At 37.0% G+C, this 18,234-nt stretch overlaps 1 protein-coding gene across 4 annotated transcripts in view; it reads right to left on the minus strand.

Annotated features, from left to right (window-relative positions):
- Positions 1-2,995: 2,995 nt before the first annotated feature.
- CADM2 (cell adhesion molecule 2) overlaps positions 2,996-18,234 on the minus strand; it is a 685,724-nt gene continuing 670,485 nt past the window's right edge. For all 4 annotated transcript variants that reach the window (XM_086763694.1, XM_086763712.1, XM_086763689.1 and 1 more), the window contains 2 exons: positions 12,026-12,151; positions 2,996-10,503 (listed from right to left, as the gene is read on the minus strand). In XM_086763694.1, the coding sequence (XP_086619820.1) occupies positions 10,385-10,503; positions 12,026-12,151 (245 nt within the window). In that variant the 3' untranslated portion in view covers positions 2,996-10,384. The remainder of the gene's footprint in view (positions 10,504-12,025; positions 12,152-18,234) is intronic.

The raw sequence follows: 18,234 nt of genomic DNA on the forward strand, positions 1-18,234 counted from the left end.
TCTTGGACTTTATTTCAAAGGCCAGATTTGACTGTAGCTGAAAGGCTCTCTAAAGCTCAAAAATGTAGACCACCACCAATAACTTTATTCTGCTATTACACCGAAGGTTTTACAGGGAGAATTTTGTAAAACTGGAGCATTGAATCTCACAGGAAGAAGGGACCATCACAAATTGTATTGGTTTCTTCTCTGAGTACAGAGTGCTCTTTTAATCTAAACATCTTACATAAACATAGGGGAAGTATGAAAATAGACAAATAAATAAATAAATAGACCACAATGCTTCATTGCGCACACACTCCTCCACAGGGAGCAGATGAGAAAATAAATACGACAGCTCTTAGTCATGTTGCTTAATGCTGTTCTGGAGGGTAATCTCATACTACGTTAGTGAGCGCAATACGGTGATGTACTTTAACTGGATTACACCATGATATATGGTCTTTTGTCTCTGAGGTTAGCATTAGATGTTCCAGAAAGAGCGAAAATGCACTGTAAAAATTACAGCATTATATGAAATATTTTCTTTGTCCTGAGACAGAGCTGGCTCTAATACAGAACTAAAAGCCCTTGCAAAAGGTACTTTTTCCATTTCCAATTTCTAATTTGCTTGTTTCTTCTTATTATTCCTTTCTTTGTATCTGATAAATTCCCATCTCTCTATAAGTTCAATCAACTGAAAGCCTTTTTGCCAGCTGTTGCATCAGTTGTTTTGGAGAATCTTTCTCACTGCTCAGTAGCTCTATGATTCTGCTGGCTGGACCAGCTTCTTTTTGCACCCCTTGTAGCTGAAGCTCTAGGAGTGAATACAGACTGAAAAGAAGAGTAACAGGCTTACCTTTGGTCCTACACCTAGAGAGGGATAAACCTCTCTCCGACGCTCCTGGCACTCACACGGCTTTTCCTCCTCTCTCTGTTCCCTCCCTATTTCCCCCAGCCAGCTGGCACGACCCAGAGGATGTACTACCCCCACAATACACCAAGCAGGGGTGGTTACTATCCTTACCAGCTGGCATTAGTGCTAATTTCCTGTAAGTTGCCACATAATAAAGAAGAGGCCTCTTTCTGAAAAACCTTTCCGGCTTGCTTAAAAACACTCTCTGTCTTCTTTTCTTCCTGCGTGCAGCTTGCAGAATCAATAAGGCCCTAGCCTCTTAGCCTTGAGCAGCAGAGAAGCTATTACTACAAACTCAGCGGGAGCAAAAGCTAGGGCAAGTAAGTAGCCCAGAGCTAATCAAAAGTGCCCTCCCACGGCTCAGGATGTTGCCGAGTGCTTGAAGCACAACCAGAAGGCAATGTAGTATGACTCTTTTGTCAAGCAAGGAATCATCTTCATTATCTGCGCTTGATTATCTCTGAATTTCACTAATTGCACTTACCGTTACCTTACACTTCCCAATAGAGCTTGGCCAAGTTTTGTTGTATGATGCTACTTTTGAAAAAGTGTGTATATCTCCTTATAGGTACCTGATGACTATTAAAAGGGGTAAGTAGACTCTCTTTCACATCAGTGTATAATGCCGTGACACTTTGGTACAGAGACTCTGTCTTCAATTAAATTATTCTCGGTATTCAATGAAACTTCAAGCAGCCTTTACAGTTGAAAAGAAATCATGTCTTTTCTCACCTTACAGTACTCCTATTTAAAAACAAACACTCAAAAAACCAAACCAAATAAACAAAAAAACAAACAAAACACAACCCAACCAAACTAAACAAACCCCAAAACAAAAATACAGAAAAAAGGGACTGTTGTCTTTTATTACTACAGAAGGTGAGGAGGAGGGCAGGTATTTTGTTAGCTGTGGATGAAAGAGGTCCCTTACTGGCATTTATAGATTTAGGGTTTTTTGGTTTGTTTTTTTTTTTTTTTTTTTTTTTAAGAATCATGTGAGGGACATACCAGATTAGGGTGATTACTGTAAGAATCTACTGCAGCCAGGGGAAGTCACAGACCAAAGTGCAGTTACTTCTGGGGAAAATTTTGGCCAATGAAGGAAAACGGGACAGTACGAAAAGAATTACAGTTTGAATGCAGAAGACCATAAATCCAGTGGTGGATTGTGTCATTTGCTGGACTGTGCTATTTTCCTTGGGTACAGTGTACATTTCCGGCATGCTTTGCCTTAAATCATGGGTGCATGACTTTGAGGATCATGTGGAATTCTGTCTCATTGCTGTATTTAAAAAGTACATTATCACACATTAAAAATTGCTTAAGGGGACATATTTTGGTTTAGCAAAAAGAAGTAATAAAAACAAGAACAAATCTGCTGAATCCAACAGGGCTGTACATTTGTCGATTGTGTGCTTAGTTTAGGTCATAGGAAAGCTCTGCCATCAGAGATGCTCAACAGCACTGGGATATCCTCTGCATGCAGGTATCAAACCCTGTTAGTGTCTCTCTCTGCATCTGGGACTTGTTTCTTTTTCATAAACACGGACGCTCTCAGAATTTCCTCTTCCCTGTGACATTTGTCTCTCTCCCTTTGAGACCAGTGGCCCTCTTGCCCTTTATAACATCAACCCAAGCATGATAAGCGGTATAGAAAACCTTGCATGAATTCTCTAGCTCCTTCAAGAGGGCTAAGCCACTATTTAAGTCCCACAGGCTTAAATGCTTTTTCAGCACTTGACCTCTTTGTAAGGATTAATTTCTCCTAGAGTGAGGACAGCATCCAAAAGTTGTTACTTTGTTAGTCAGAAGAAACCATAAAGCAATACACAGCAAGTAGTATATAAACATCAAATAAAATAATATAATTTGTAATTATCTGTAAAACATCAGTGTCTCACAGATTATTTTCTTGGATAACTGTTTAAAATCTCAGAATTAACATGATTTAGAGAAGTATATGATTATAACAGTTCTACTAGAAACAGCAAAATGTGCTCAGTGAGCAGCCTGTGTGTACAGCCACTGGTCTAAATCAACTCCACTGCCAAACTGGCAAGCACCAGGAAATATATTAAATGAATAGACAATTCAGAAATGTCCAACAGATAACTAAAATTGAAATTTTATTTTTTTCAATAATATTCATCAGACATTTTTCTGACAAGACTTTTCTGAAAGATGAAGTGCAAATGGGAACCCTGTAAGAATGTTTAGAAGAATTGTACATGACATTTTTTAAGCGCCACTAAGTACACATTGAATACTTTGTAAGTATATAGGCATAGCAACATGCAAGTGTCATGTACCCAACATTACAATATGCATTTTGTCTGCTTAAAGTTATTCATGAGGAAATTAAATGAAGTAAAAGTGTCTCATCATCAGTGCAATATGTTTAATTCCCACGGATTTTGTTTACAGGTTAGTGGTTATATTTCGGAACCATTCAAACACATCTTTCCCATGGCCTTAGATTGCCAGTGTAAGAGCAGAGTACACTGCAAGTCCCAGGAGAATACACTTACACTGACTATCAATACATGAAGTTGTTATAGTCCTCTCACAAATTATGCCATATTATTTATTCTAGGAAACTTCCTGCTGAACTGAAGGTTTTTCGTAGTTATATCTAGACTAAAAGTAAAGGATGCACAAGGAATGCTTTATAATTCTGCTGGAAAAGAGTTAAATAGCTACTCAAACATGTGTATTAAGGACTTGAGCTTTGTTCTTTTGAAATCAATAAGTATATTGTACCCGACCATTATGGAAGCAGGACATATGAATCCAGTAATCCATGAGTTCATTCTCTTGGCTCTCTGTTTAGGCAGAAGCGGATGATTGTAGGTCGTATTTGCATATTTCTATGGAAGCTATATAGGGGTAGAAGCAAATCTCCTTTCACTGAAAAAGGACAACATGTGCAACTGCATATTTACTAACATTAATCAATATGTATAGAAAGGAGAGAAAGAGGAAGTGATAAAGTATTCAGTCCAGCAATTAAAGATTTTCCTCCTCTTCATAATCAACATAAGCAGCTGATGATCATCATTATTATTTTCTTTACAAGTTATTACTTTAAAACCCCTCCTTTTGGAGCTATTATGAAAACTCTTCAAGGAATTCATTGTAGAATATGAGTAAGAAAATGAGTTTGTTTAGAAGAAAACAGCGTCAGTGATTTTCAGCACTATGCATTACGGCAGGGTAAGGCTGTCTGTAGTTTGTGCTGAAATGTGAGATCAGAGCTCACACATGAAACACTGCTGGCTTGACCCTGAACACAGGGAAAGTGCTAAAGTGCTGACCCCAACAAGCTTGGCTTTGCATTGGAAATCTTAAAAAAAAAAAAAGAAGAAATAAAAATCCTTGAACTTTTCTTTAACAGTAACACAGACTGCTACTTTTAGAAGGTTTTTTTTCCCACCTCCTTTCCAATCGGACTGCTGCTTTTAGCCCAGCAGAGAATAAATGACTTAAGACACAGAACATGGAGGGCAGATCTACAGTAAACACAGAAGCCATGAAGAATTTTTTTTTTTTTGCCATCTACTGAGAGGCTCTGGAAGCCCCTAGTACTGTAGAGCCATCATATTGGCTCCATACCATCTTCTCTCTAGTTGTGAGTACATTACATATTGCTGAGGAAAATGAGCATGGCTTGGTAACAAGATGATTCCTAGATGCTGGAAGAATTCCCTTAAGGACTGCTGGAAGCACATAAAGCTTGGAGCATCCCATGAAGTGAAGTGATACAGAAGTGTGCTGTTAAACCATGTTTGTACCCTTATTTCCTCCTGAGTTAAAACAAGTGCTGGGTTAGATTCATTGACAGCAAGAAGGAACTGTGCTAGCTTCTGTTAGTGCCAAGCAGGTAACTCCCATTTGCTTTAGAGGTACTAGGTCCACTCTGAAAAACCATGTAGGAAGTCTCACTCTTGACAAGAGTAGCTACTGCACTCTGTTGACATCAAAGGCTGCTCTATCCATTTTCTCTTCTTGTTTGCAATAGTATTTCCCTGTCCCCCATGCATTCAATGTTTTTAATGTAAACATGCCCTGGCAATATTATATTTAAATAAGTAAGAGACATGTCAGAATATCTCAACAGTACTGGTCTTGCATATTTAATTCAAAAGCTTGCATGTGCTTTAAAAAGCTTTTCTTCAAACCTGCATGCCTTTTACTGGAAAGAATTGTGTTGCAGCTGGATTGCATGTCATTATCTAGTGCTAACTAAATATTGAAGTGTCATAGCAGTTTATTTTTAAGCTTTTCAGGATGAATCCCCAGCCAGTGTAAATTGGCATTTAAGGCAACAGAGTGAAGCTGATTTATACCAGCTGAGGCTGTGTCCTTATGCCCTATTAAAAGCCCAAATGATTCCAAAATTAGTAAAGAACAGGGCAAGAATTCCGATCACAGGCAATAGATTTTTTTCTAACAGAAAAAAAAAAAAATTACAATGATCTCATTTCAAGACTACACCAAAGATTCAGTAGTATTTTTAAATGTATACAAACATCCTATAGCTAGTATTTAGACTAAGAGGTAGATGTCATATTCTAGGAATAGTATAGTGTGGAAAAATGCTAATGGCAGTTGCTAAATACATGTAGTTGCCTGTTACAAGGACACAAAGGAGGGCTATAGCAACGGTAACCACAAGAAGGCTTACAACATTATTTTCCTCTTTTGCTATTCTATGTTATCTGTCTTTCGGTGCATTGCTTCTGGAAGGGCTTGATGGAAAACTGGCGAGAGGTAAAAAGATCAGTAATAAACTTCACGTTTACAAAACATTAGCTTTATGATTAAAGGCATCCTCTGTACCTTGATGGAAGCATTTTGTACTTACAATTTAAGATTACCTGGCATTACTGAGCAAGTAGTGGAAATTCCAGGTGAGGTGATTCAGCAAAATAGGGGTCAGAAGAATGCAGCTCTCTCGCTCCCTTCCTCTGTTTTCACGCTAAAAATACCAGGGCATATGGCAGCATATTTCAGCATCTTAACATACTAGGCTCCCTTGAGGACAGAAGAAAAAAGGAAACTTGTGCTATTGAGCCAGAAATAGATTATAGAACAGTGTTGCCAGACATAGAGTGCTGGCAGCAAAGCCATTAGCAGAGTCAGTGTCTTACTTGGCCTCAAGGTGTTTCAGTGATATTTCATGGGCCTCAAAGAAATGGAAAGCAAAGCTAGTGAGAATGAGGAGTGGTGTAAGCATTTTTATAAATTGTCATTGCAAGTAGAGGAATTACACATATTGCATTAGGATATCCACTGCCTGTATATGTACCTTCCCGTTTTCCCTTGTGACTCTTAGAGGTCAGCCCCCTTCTTGAAATAATCAAAATGCATATTATAATTACACGGTTTTCCAATATCCATACACAGCAAGTACAAGATACTTACATGTAAGTACACTGTATTTACCTATATTTTTGCATAGTTTTTAGTGTGTACTTTGTGCCACTTAATAAAAAGCATTACTCATTGTTGTTTGTTTTTCTCTATCAGACAGCTTATTCAATTAAAGTTGAAGTAGCTGGATTTTTGGTACGTTGATCACAGATTACCAGTTCCTAGGAGCATAGAGATTAGTCACTTGGAGGAGTCTGGATAAGCAGTAGGGGAAGCTGTGGTGTGAAGACGAAGTTTTAAATCACCTCCTTAATTAAGAAATGCAATATCAGATTTATGGTGCTAATTTAATAAACTTACCTTTAATTTGAATGGAATTGTAAAGGTAAGAACTCCATTTTCCTTTTGGTAACACTTTACAATAAGTGGCACTAAATTACACTATAACTGCTATGTTACAGGGAATTACATGTAACTACACTGTAACTGTTGAAATAGCTACTGTACATGTGCGTACATGGTAACCTCAGTGCTGTTACAATCATGAATTACATAATTACAGATGATTCTGTCTTTTCATTGAAATAGTCATATATATATATATTATACTGTAATGAAAATACACAAGATGTTAACTTTCATGTCTTATTTAGAAAAGTTGGTTTTCTTCATGTATTCCTTTATAGAGGGAGTCTCAGTGCAGGACAAACCATCTTTAAGTAATGTGGAAACTTTTAAAAGTGTTCTAGCTTAAACTCTGAGCCTCAAGTTAAACATCAAGTTTCTCGGTTTGTCAGATGACACTAAAAGAGTGGGAGGATGCACCCCTTGTCTTCTGATGCACTGCTTTCTTCTTCAAGTCAGGAGAATATTCTTGAAGAATTGAAAAAAAAGAAATTAAAGAAAATCTACATCAAAAAGTTTTAAAATAATCAGCAATCGCCACTGTAAATAGTACACTGGCAGAAACTAGCTACCTGGTCTTGACAAAACTACTCTGCAAGTCTGTGTGGGAGAGGACACCACACATTTTAGCGAGGGCGGTTCCCATTCAGAGCCCCCGTTGCACACATTCACTCACCATAATAAAAGTGGTATTTCAGAATTGGATGATTTGCTTTCAGCCTACTAAATGTCATTAGTGTAGAGCCATGGTTCTGCTTACAAAAAAGAAGAATGTCTCTTAACACCTAGTGTAGTAGCCTAAACCCGTGAAGACCAGACAGGCCTGCAAATTGCTACCCAGGTAGAATGCAGGTTTTTTCACACCTGCGTTGCACAGATGCAAGGGACATCACCAGGTGCGAGATAATGGAAGATCAACTGTGTTAAAAATGAGCATATAGGAGAAGTTTTAATTGAAAACCAATGAAATAACATATTTTAGCAGTACAATTTATATATTTTTTTTTTTTTGCAAAGCTTAAATGCTGTTTCTATACCACTGGAAAAAATGGTTTGAAATGGTTACCCCATGGGCAATCCGGTTTCTGAAGGTCCTACCTGACCTTAGTGGGCAATGGTTCTAGTAACAACCCTACTACTCAAGCAAGCTGGAGTTAGGAAGAATGAAAAAAAGCATAAACACCATGCTAGTGGGGAATTCCACTTGAGCAAATAAGGCCCTCGCCAGGGAAGCACTTATTTTTACGCATATGAATAGTGCCTTACAGTCCAATGGAACTTCTCCCATGCCTGAATCTGAGAACGTGCTTAAATGCTTAGTTGAACTGGGCTCCAGGTCCTGAAATAAAATCCTGTTGTATGTGATATTGTATTGTAGCTAATGTAACTTACTGTTGTGACAAGAACCCATATTTTTGGTATTAAACGAATAACTTCCTTTGCCAGCCTTTTACACATGTATGTTTTGAAAGACATGAATATCTTGTAAACCTATACTAGTTTTCAATGTGTCTAGTAGCACCTACCTGGTTCTCTCAAACTACCATATTATATTAACATATTATTGCATTTTTTCCACAGATGGGTATGGAGTGAACTGTAAAAACAAGCATGCAACCACATCAATGCAGACTTATTTCTTTAAAATGTCATACTGTATATGATTTATTATGTTAACACTCAACCACATCATATTATTTATGTCTGTATATTTTGAAAAAAAGTGCTGCTTTGATTGACGTCACCCTTTTTTCTTAGAAATTAACAAGATAAGTGTTTCAACAAAAGCAATTAAAATACTCTAATATTGTCCTTAAAAGGTTTATACTCTTCTGATAAATAATCTGACACAGCACCTTTATCTTCTGTCGTACCATACAACATGATGTCATATTCCAAACTCTCCCTTCCCCCACAAAAATAAAATCCCAGGAGAAAGTCCTTTACAGCAGACCATCATGCTTTTAGGCTTCACAAGTATATCAACTAGAGAGAAACACTCTTTCGTCAAAGGTGCAAAAATTAGGAGCAAGACAAGCTCCAGCTAGACTAACTTGCGTTCTCCAGTGTAGAATCATTTCCAAGAGCTGCAATGGCAACCTTTTTATTTCATTGGAAGAGGAAATAAGCCAATGGGCTTACAGTGTTTTGTTGTCATATTTAAGAGCACGTGATTTTTCAGCTGTCAATTACACAAAAAATTTCAGAAATAATCCAAACAGAGACTTTCACTGTGGAGCTAAAAGCATGGCAGGAATTCTCTATCATTCACGGTGACATAAGTTTGTACCTCACAAAATGCATAGACAGGAATTTAATATAAAGAATTAGTCCATTTACTGTATACACAAAACATATATCTTTTGTTTTAACACTTCTATTTTTTTTTTTCTTTTTTCTTTTTTTTTTTTGGCAAACCAACATAGAGAAGCAGCTCTGGAACTGCCAAATTAAAAATTGATAATTTTAGCAACTCAATAGTATTTTTTAAGGATAGTAATCAAATGTGGTTGTAATTTAAAACCTGAGGCTGTGCACTGGTTGTTAGCTTAAAACTACCTTTCCATATAACATTGTGCTTCCATTGTATAACAAAGAAAAAAATTAACAAGAACTAGAAAAGTTTGCTGCTGAACAGTGCTAGGACATACAGACAAAAAAATACTAATACATGTTATCTACTCAGAATATTGATTTGAGTCATATCTAAAGGGATATAATGGACATTAGAAAATGCTTACTTGTGACTGACTTAGCTACTGCCGGAAAAGTTAAATATGTATCAAATAATGTTTAATTGAATTTATTATATGCACTATATACAGATACTAAAATGCCTTGCAGTTGTGCCATATGAACAGTTCAAATTTGAGTAGGCAGGTGAGTTCATATGAAGCAAATAAATTACAAAACCAGAAATTACTCAGAAAGATCTCTAATCTTTGCAATTCCAAAAAGCAGTAAAAGGGCAGGATAAATTTGTTTCAAATGAAGCACTAATATCTAACTTTGCAGAATCTGTATAGCTATCCAGCATGTTTTTACCACGGAAACATGGCACTATTGTCAAGGTACCATTTAAAATATAACAAAACAAAGCAAAACAAAACAAGAAATTCAATGGACTGATAGGTGTTTTCCACCAATTCTAAGCATACAAGAAACTATACTGAAAAGATTTCAGTTTGTGTTTCCTAGGGCATTTGTTTCAAAAACAAGTTGCTTTTTGAATTATAGACAGATATGTATAAAACATTCTTTGTAAACCTCTAATCTTAGACTTAACATTTCATGTAAGTAAATTAGGTTCTTACCTAATAGTATTTGTTATGAGTATGTGCTGTGACATACTAGTAGGGACACGATAAAGGAAAACTGAAAAAGAAGAAAGCTGCATAACATTTAAAAACGTAGAAAACTTGGATTAAGATGATGATTAACATTGTTAAGGCTGTATATTCAAGCACTGTATGTTAAGAGAGCAGTGGATACGAATTTTAGGCAATAAGAAATGTCCTGCTTTACGCATGATACTGTAATTATAGAATGATGATGTCAACAGCTGATTGTTGGCATAAACTGGCTACTTATAGCAGGTATGCGAGTTAATAAAGATAGCAGAAGATGGCAGAAATGAATTCTGAGAAATGATAGCCAGTTTTCTCCAGCAGTCAGCCTGATAAGTAAAACTCCAAGATTCTAGCTCTGCATCTAAATGAAATACTCTTTTTTCTCCTCTGCATTGACTTGGCTGCCTTCTGCATTGATAATGGCTGTGTCGGCATCAGGTGCATCTTCAGCTCCTTTTGCTTCATTTGTTAAATATGTTCCTATAGGAATCAGTGCAACAGAAAATAAAAAAAAGGAAAGATTAAGGGTTTTTTAGATTTGCGTTTCTAACAATGCTCCAATTGCTTCACGAACTGACACATTTTTACAGCATTTTAGTATACATCATAAAGGTATGCTCAACTTTATAATTCATCTAAGAAATATTTATAGTGTTAATACTGATAATGCACATACACAAATTCAAGTGTATCCACAATAAATTAAGGAAACCTTTTCATAAAAAAAACCACTTTATCTAACTGCAGCAACATGCAACGTATTTTGCAATTACAGATTAAGTGATAAAATCCTTGTTATTTCATGCAACAGCTACCCATAAAAACCAAACCAACTTTGAAGACCTAGATATTCACAAATGCTTGGGGTTTTTTTTAAAGTCATTGGGGTTTTTTTTTTGTATTTCTATTTTTTCATGATCATATATATACTTTAATTTTACAGACCTGTATCATAGTCATTTCCAAGTCTTACAAAACTGAGGTAGTTTTATTAACTGAACCCATTCACATTACACTATCACAGATATTTTTACAATCAACTTTCCCTTTGCAAAAAGCATTATTTATGTCGGAATAAGATGTATATGTGTTCATTCAGGAACGTAAAACAAAAGAGATACTTTCACTGGTTCATTAAAAAAATCTTGGTTTTCCTCTGCACAGTCTAATATAATTAAGAAGACATTTATATCAGCTCATGTCTGCTAGCCATATGATTATCCTATCTAAAATAAGATTTAATGAATTAATATCAACATTAATCCTCTCTTCACTTTTTTTTTTTTTTTTTGGTGGGGAAAGGGAATCAACCGAGTTTTAACAACTGGTCTACAAGCCATTCAGAGGTTAAATATCAAGAAATTATTTTGGAATTAACTAGGTCAAAATAGGATCATAGAGAAGCTCAGTCAGAAGTCAGTGTCACTCTGATATCTCTAACAGCGGGGAGGATTGAAAATGAAGGGAGTAGAACTCTTAAGGTGAAATCCCTGAATAAAGTAAAGCTTGGCCCAGGAATTAAACCCTTATTCCAGTGGGATCATTGGTAAAAGCCACTAATCTGAAAACTCACCACTGGCTTCTAATATTATCTTTTAAATACATACTTATTAGTATTAGCACATCATTTATTAAAATGAAAAATCTTGTTCACTCAACGTATATATATTCTGCTGAGTTGATATACTAGTGAAAACTATGGGATCATGTAATGAAGCGTCTAGAGCTAAGGGCTAAAACCAAGAGGCAATCTTATCTCTCAGTCTCTCTAAATCACTGACTTATGATATGACCTTGGACATGTAACTAGGTGTCCTTTGCCTTAGCCAGTCTACTGGAAAACTGGCTAAAATTCAGGGACTTCACTCACAACTGGACTGTGAACAAAACTCTCTTGTCCAAATCATTTAGCAGATGGGGGAAGGCGAAAGGGAAGAGCACTCCCAGATGAAATCATGCCTTCCTTCCAAAAGTGACTGAACTTCCACTAAATCTATCTTACCTTTATGTCTTGCCAGGTATCGACCAAGGAGAATTATAGAACATAGCGTTACAAAGACAACTACAGCCACTATTCCTCCTATAAGAGCGTGGTCAGGTCCGGTCTGTCCAGCCAAAGCATTTGGATCTAGAGGGAGAAACAAAAAGCAAGAGTGGTCCTACACAGACAAAAAATGTCAGGAAAATTCACAATACCAAGTTTTATACCAACCATCCTGAAAATAGGGCATTTCCCTCTTTAATATTCATGATGGTTATTCCCACTTTTACTACCAGTATCTTACCAACAACATACTGCTGCTTGTATTCCCAGATTGTTAAAGCTCTGAGGACATCACAGCTATGAAAAATATTACCTTATTCTTCTTTAGCAGAGGTTATTAAATGGGAAAGGTTTCTGCTTTTGTCCTCATCATTTTACAACTGAAAACCTGGACATAGCTATTTATAGAAGGAAAAACAAGGAACTGAGAATTTGGGATCAGATAGCATCAGCAGAATACTGTCTGCATAATACATAATTCATAGAACTGATTCTCAGTGGGGATCCCTTATATATTTTCTTCCTCTCATTCCTATTCTATTGCACCAGAAATAAAAAGACGATAAAGTGCAGCCGTGCCAAGTTCCTCTGCACATGGCTGAGTCTGCATGAATTTGGTCAGATAAAAGTATCAGGCAACCTGAAAGATCATCATTCGAGTCTCAAGCGTCAGTTTGTGAATTTACTATGAATACTCAATTAACGCCCAACGTGAGCAAGCTTTAATAGATATAACAATGTATTAGCAGGTTCATTTTACTAACTCTGTGCAGAGCGCTAGCAATACTGCCAGATTCAAGCTTTCTGTTCTGGTCATTTGCCTGTTCTGTTGCTTAGTGCTTCACAAATTTGCAAAGAGGCAATCATGGGAAATAGCACTACTTAGAGGAGAGTAATTCTTTGGAGATTTTGAACAACGATCCAGCAACCTCTGATTGTTGACTCACCTAAAATATGTAAAAGAAGGTAAAAATTCAATCTAAGGATCATGGTAAGATTTCTGTTTTAATGAAAACGCCTCTGCTGCAAAGTAATAGTAATTCTCTGAAGATGCTATTAGCATGTATTGTATGTCCCAATCAGTCTACTCTCATTGCTTCAAGGGCATTTCCCTTGTAGGAGCTGTTTATATTCTACAAATAGTTTGTAAACAATTTCTTTGCTCTGCAAAAGGGAAAGGCAGGAAAAATATTTACACAGAAAAAAAGGGCAAGTCTGTAAAGATGACAGAAGGGCCTTTAATAATGCCAAGGAGGTGTGATTCCATGATTCCATAATTATACTTGGTTGACCAGGATCACTGTATAAAAGTAAGATATATAGAGGTGTCTACATACACACAAATGTACATAAATGTAACGTTATATAGTTGAAATAAAAGAATCATGTTTTCCCCTCCTTTTGTAAACTGTCAGGTATACTGAAACTACACTTTCAGGTTTGCTGGAGCACAGAGTGGTATGGCCACCGTTACGGATATAGTTCTGCTCTTTACAGTCACTGAACCCGTCAGGCATGTCTTTGTCACCTATTGCTGACTTTCTGAGCTCCCACATCTTTCTCATCTGGCTGCTAAGAGGACTTTGGGGAAGCTGGCCACAGCACTTCTGTGAACATGATGGCAAATAGTAGGTATTGGCCTCAAAAAAGCGAGAAACACTTTCTACGGTCAGCTGTGCCTGACCCTCTGTCTCCATGAACCTCCTGGCATGGTGCTACTGCTGGGTATGCAGAATCAGTCCAACAGGATGTCGGCTCCTTTGGTAATTAAAAACAACCCTGAGTTCTGTGTGCCTGCAGCCTCACAGGGTGAAGGCTCATGGCTGAAGTCTTGCCTCCCAAAGAAAGACCTTGGAGCACGTAGCCATCCTTTCCCATGCCTTGCAGAGGCTCTGTTTTCCAAGGGGAGTAAGGAGGAGGTGACTGCTTCCTTGAGAAAATGGAAGGTGACAGCTTGCTGCAGGGCTGTCAGCCTGCTTGAGCCATCTAGCAAATTCCTCCTTCTGTGGTGCCTGTAGCAATGTTGTTGTAAGCCTCCTTCCTCCCTGCAGCAAAAAGGCAGCACCCATTTGGGCACTACGGAGCAGCAATGTCCCCAGATGCTGCAGGCAACCTGCAGGAGATGCACTTCCCCAACACTGGCCCAGGAGCAGCATGAACATTTTCCCACTAAAAGCTAACTCCTGCTAGCATACTGGCAGTAAAATTAAAGAATGAAAGGATAAGGGATAATATACTTCCTGATGCAGAGTATAATCCAGAGAAGGGTTAGAAAACCACTTTATCTAGAAGCATTTTTTCAAAAGCTGATTGCAGTGTACAGCCTTAGCTCAATACCCAGATTTACAAAGTATCTCCTCTGTGAGCTTTAACAAACATTATAAATAAAAATCCTCACAACACACTGAGATGAATATGCCTCTGTGTTTTTATCCTTAGGTGATTTCCTATAGATAGCTATTCACTCCTCCTCTGACTTACCTGATGTGACTACATGAAGTGACCTAAAGCCAGCGTAAATATAAAATTCCCACCTATTAATGTGGATTAATGAGATTCTATTGCCACTACAGGTTGAAATTTTCAACTTTAATATTAATTTAGGTATTCGTAAGAATGCAAAGGTAGTATTGTATTTCTGCTATGATGTCTTAACCTTGGTATCAAAGCTGTATTATATTGGTAAGCATTGCTAGGCAAGTTTGTCCATGAAAAAACCTGTACATGACCTACTACCATTCTATTATTATTGAACAATTTATTTATTTGTTAAAATAGAAAAAGGAAAGGAAGGAGAGGAAGGAAGAGAAGGAAGGGAAGGAAATAAAGAAATATCCTCAAAAGTGGCCAACATTTTCTTGGGAAACAAGTATTCTTTCATCTCAAAATGAAAATCTGTACAACATAAACTATATTCTGAACAGGAAGTGCACCTCATAGAAATATTCTCCTCATAGAAAAATAATTTAGCATTAAATATAAATGTGCTCTACATTATGCATACAGAGTAATGCACTACACTTTTGCCTTTCATGAAATGACCTAAGCCGCATGAGTGAATTATAGATCTGGGGCTATCTATCATCTTATAAATAATTACTGTATCAAAATGTGCCTGAACAGTATCTGAAAGACAGAAATACAGGGCTTTGGAAACTATGCCATTTTGTATTTTAAGCATTCATACAATGAACATGTATAATTATCCAAGCATTCTGGACATTTGTATTAGCAACTCCTGTTAAAGTTCCTGAAAGTGCTAAGTGCTATTTGGGTGCTGACCACTCCACAGTTTGCTTTCCAAAAAATAGAACAGTATTCATATTATTTTTAGATTTCCATTATAAGCTTAACGAGCTTTACCAGGTAAATCCTACCCTGCCACATGCATAACTCCAGCAAACTAAATCTTAAGTGTGCAATAAATACTTATAATCTAGCTGTTTCCATTAAAACCGATTACTCTGTTCCTGTTTTAAATATAGACTGGCTTTTACTGCATGAACACAGGCAGCTACAGTAGTCATGGCCTGCATCAGTGAAATTAAAATTTTGTTATCAAACTAGATCTCCTCCAAAGATCAGTTCTTTTTCTGTTGATTTCATACTTTGATGAGATTAAGGAAATCTTATAGCAAGATAATGACACAAAAGCTCATAATTCTCTTTTGTTTGTTTTTGTCCTAAATTTAGAATGCCTCTTCAAAACATTGATTGATGATGCTGTGATGTTGCTCCCATTTTCAACTTCTGGGATTTGCCCATTCCTGTTTGTTCACAAACATACAGAAATAACACACTCAAAATTAGTAAGAGGAAAAAGAATGTATCATTCATTAAGAAATGAAACACATCAGATAAATCCTAGACCTACTAAATAAGTAGATATGTGCTTTTTACGACCTGCCAACAAAGTTTCAGTGCAGAATATTTTAATATGAATTCACACATTAGTTAAGCAGAGAAATTTTGGAGCAGTTTTTCACGCTTTTGCATAAAGTATACGTTAATTATTCATCCAATTTCATTTTCTTCCTGCATAATCTTCCTTTTTATTTATGCATAGTTGACAACTGAGCAGGCTGCAGGAAAGGGTCAGATAACACTATCCTGACCAAAGGAAGAACAAGCACATCTGTGAATGCTGAAATGGCATATTTTTGGGAATATATGCTCAAGTAGCCCCCTTTATTGGAGAACTTTATTAACCTACATGTTTGGCTCAGGTATTGCAATTTTAAAAAATCACTCTGAGCATGAGATGTATCCAGTTTTGAGATATGTAAAAAATAATAATTTGTTTTGACCATTTCTGCTAAAATAAAAATTTGAAATAAAGGTCCTTATTTGCTGTGGAGCTTAAATAGCATTCACAAAATGAAGATGTATTAAGCAGATGTATTATTCATAAATTACTGTTTCTTAAGACTGGAAAAAGAACAGGGATGTCCCATTTCTCAGCCAAGTACTGAAACTACCAGCCTATAGTCACTTTTACTGATTTCATGAATAATCAACTGCTGAGGCAAAGTAGAGTTGCTTCAGCAAGGGACCCTAGGGCATGGCTCCATGTTAGAATTTATATGGCAGAAGAATCTCTTCAAGAGACTCCTGCTTCTTTCTCCATATTCAGGAACTTGTTATCACCTCAAGTACAACTTGCCAATGCTTCATGCTTTTACAAAAGCAATTGTTTGAAGGGCTTGACTCAAAATCAGATCCGTAAAGCAATGTGCATTTCAGGGTGGGGAAACCCAAAAAGCACAATAAATTGCTCTGTCCTATTTGAAGGGCCGCTGAATTGATCCAGATGAGGGCAGGGTGAAAATGAGTGGTGGGAACCAGTGAGAGTCTCTGGAGAAAATCTTGGAAGGAACCACAAATTATGAGACATCTAAACCTGCACCACTTTTAATGCCTTAGCCAGAGGACAGTAAACTACAAAAACTATGGGAAACAAGTAGGTTTGGGTCTTGTGAAGTCCACCAGTGACTGTAAGTAAAATTAGGAATATTACCCATTGAAACTTCTCCGCCTTTCAGCTTAATTTCCTAAGGAGAGAGAGCTTGTGTGATCATGCTCTTTTACTCTGTACAAATTACTTAAGAACCATAGACCCATTACAAGAAGTTTTAAGAGACAGTAAAGATCTCAAGATCATTGTTTTCCTGTAAGTAACCTGAGAGGACAGGTCGCTGCAGGAGCTCAGACCTTATTAGAGAACCTATAGGAAGGATGACTTCAGAAAAACGCTAACAGAGACAAAAGCTTCAGTCAAAATCTGTGCCCAAGAATCAATTTTTCATTAGAGGTTTCTCTCCATTGCAAGCATTTTGCTGTTCAATACAGCACAGATCCTGTTTGAAGCTTGTCACATGGTTATGTGACATTTATAACATCTGAGCCCTTCCCACCTCACCTGTTCTCCTTCCCCCCACACCCACTCTTCCTGCTTTGTCTCGTAACGGGTCAGCTCACACTGCAGTATTTGTATAATTCAGTTTAAAAGGCAGTCAACCATGAGGCAGAATCTCATTGCAAACCAGAGAAGATTTGTTTCTGCAGCTTATGGAACAAATTTGGTTTTAAAAATGTATTTAGGCTAATATAATTCACCAGATTTAACCAGAGGGTCCATATAATTTTTGACTGTCCCACAAATGCAAGCTTTAGGGAAAAAAAAAACAACAAAAAAAAACAACAAAAAAAACCCCAAAACTCAAACCCCTCAATGATTTGTCTAACACCAGTAGGAAAAAGACTAAAATAGGAATTTATTCACAATATGGATAGGAGGTAGGACTGGAGTGATAGCTGACAAGGTATTTGCTTTAGGAAAAGTAGCAGCAGTGCTGTCTGTGATAAATGCTGGTAAGTAGAATTTACCCATTTTAGCATCTTAATTTAGGCACTCCAGAGTTCAATTTGCCTTGCGTGGCCCGGAGTGCTGAAACAGGTACTTTTAATCTCATTTTGTAATATACTGCTAGCCACTAAAATACATGTACGTGAAACTTGTGAAAGTATTGTTAAGGGGGAAAAGAAAGTTTCTGCACCTTCATTTAAATTGCAAAGAGTAGCTGCCCAAAGGGGCTGGTTGTGGAATTCATTGAAAATGTGTTTTGTTATTAACCAATTCTGAACTTAAAATATGTGACAAGCTTCTT

This window comes from Chlamydotis macqueenii, chromosome 1, assembly GCF_036417535.1.
Source record: "Chlamydotis macqueenii isolate bChlMac1 chromosome 1, bChlMac1.mat, whole genome shotgun sequence".
Taxonomy (NCBI): Eukaryota; Metazoa; Chordata; class Aves; order Otidiformes; family Otididae; genus Chlamydotis; species Chlamydotis macqueenii.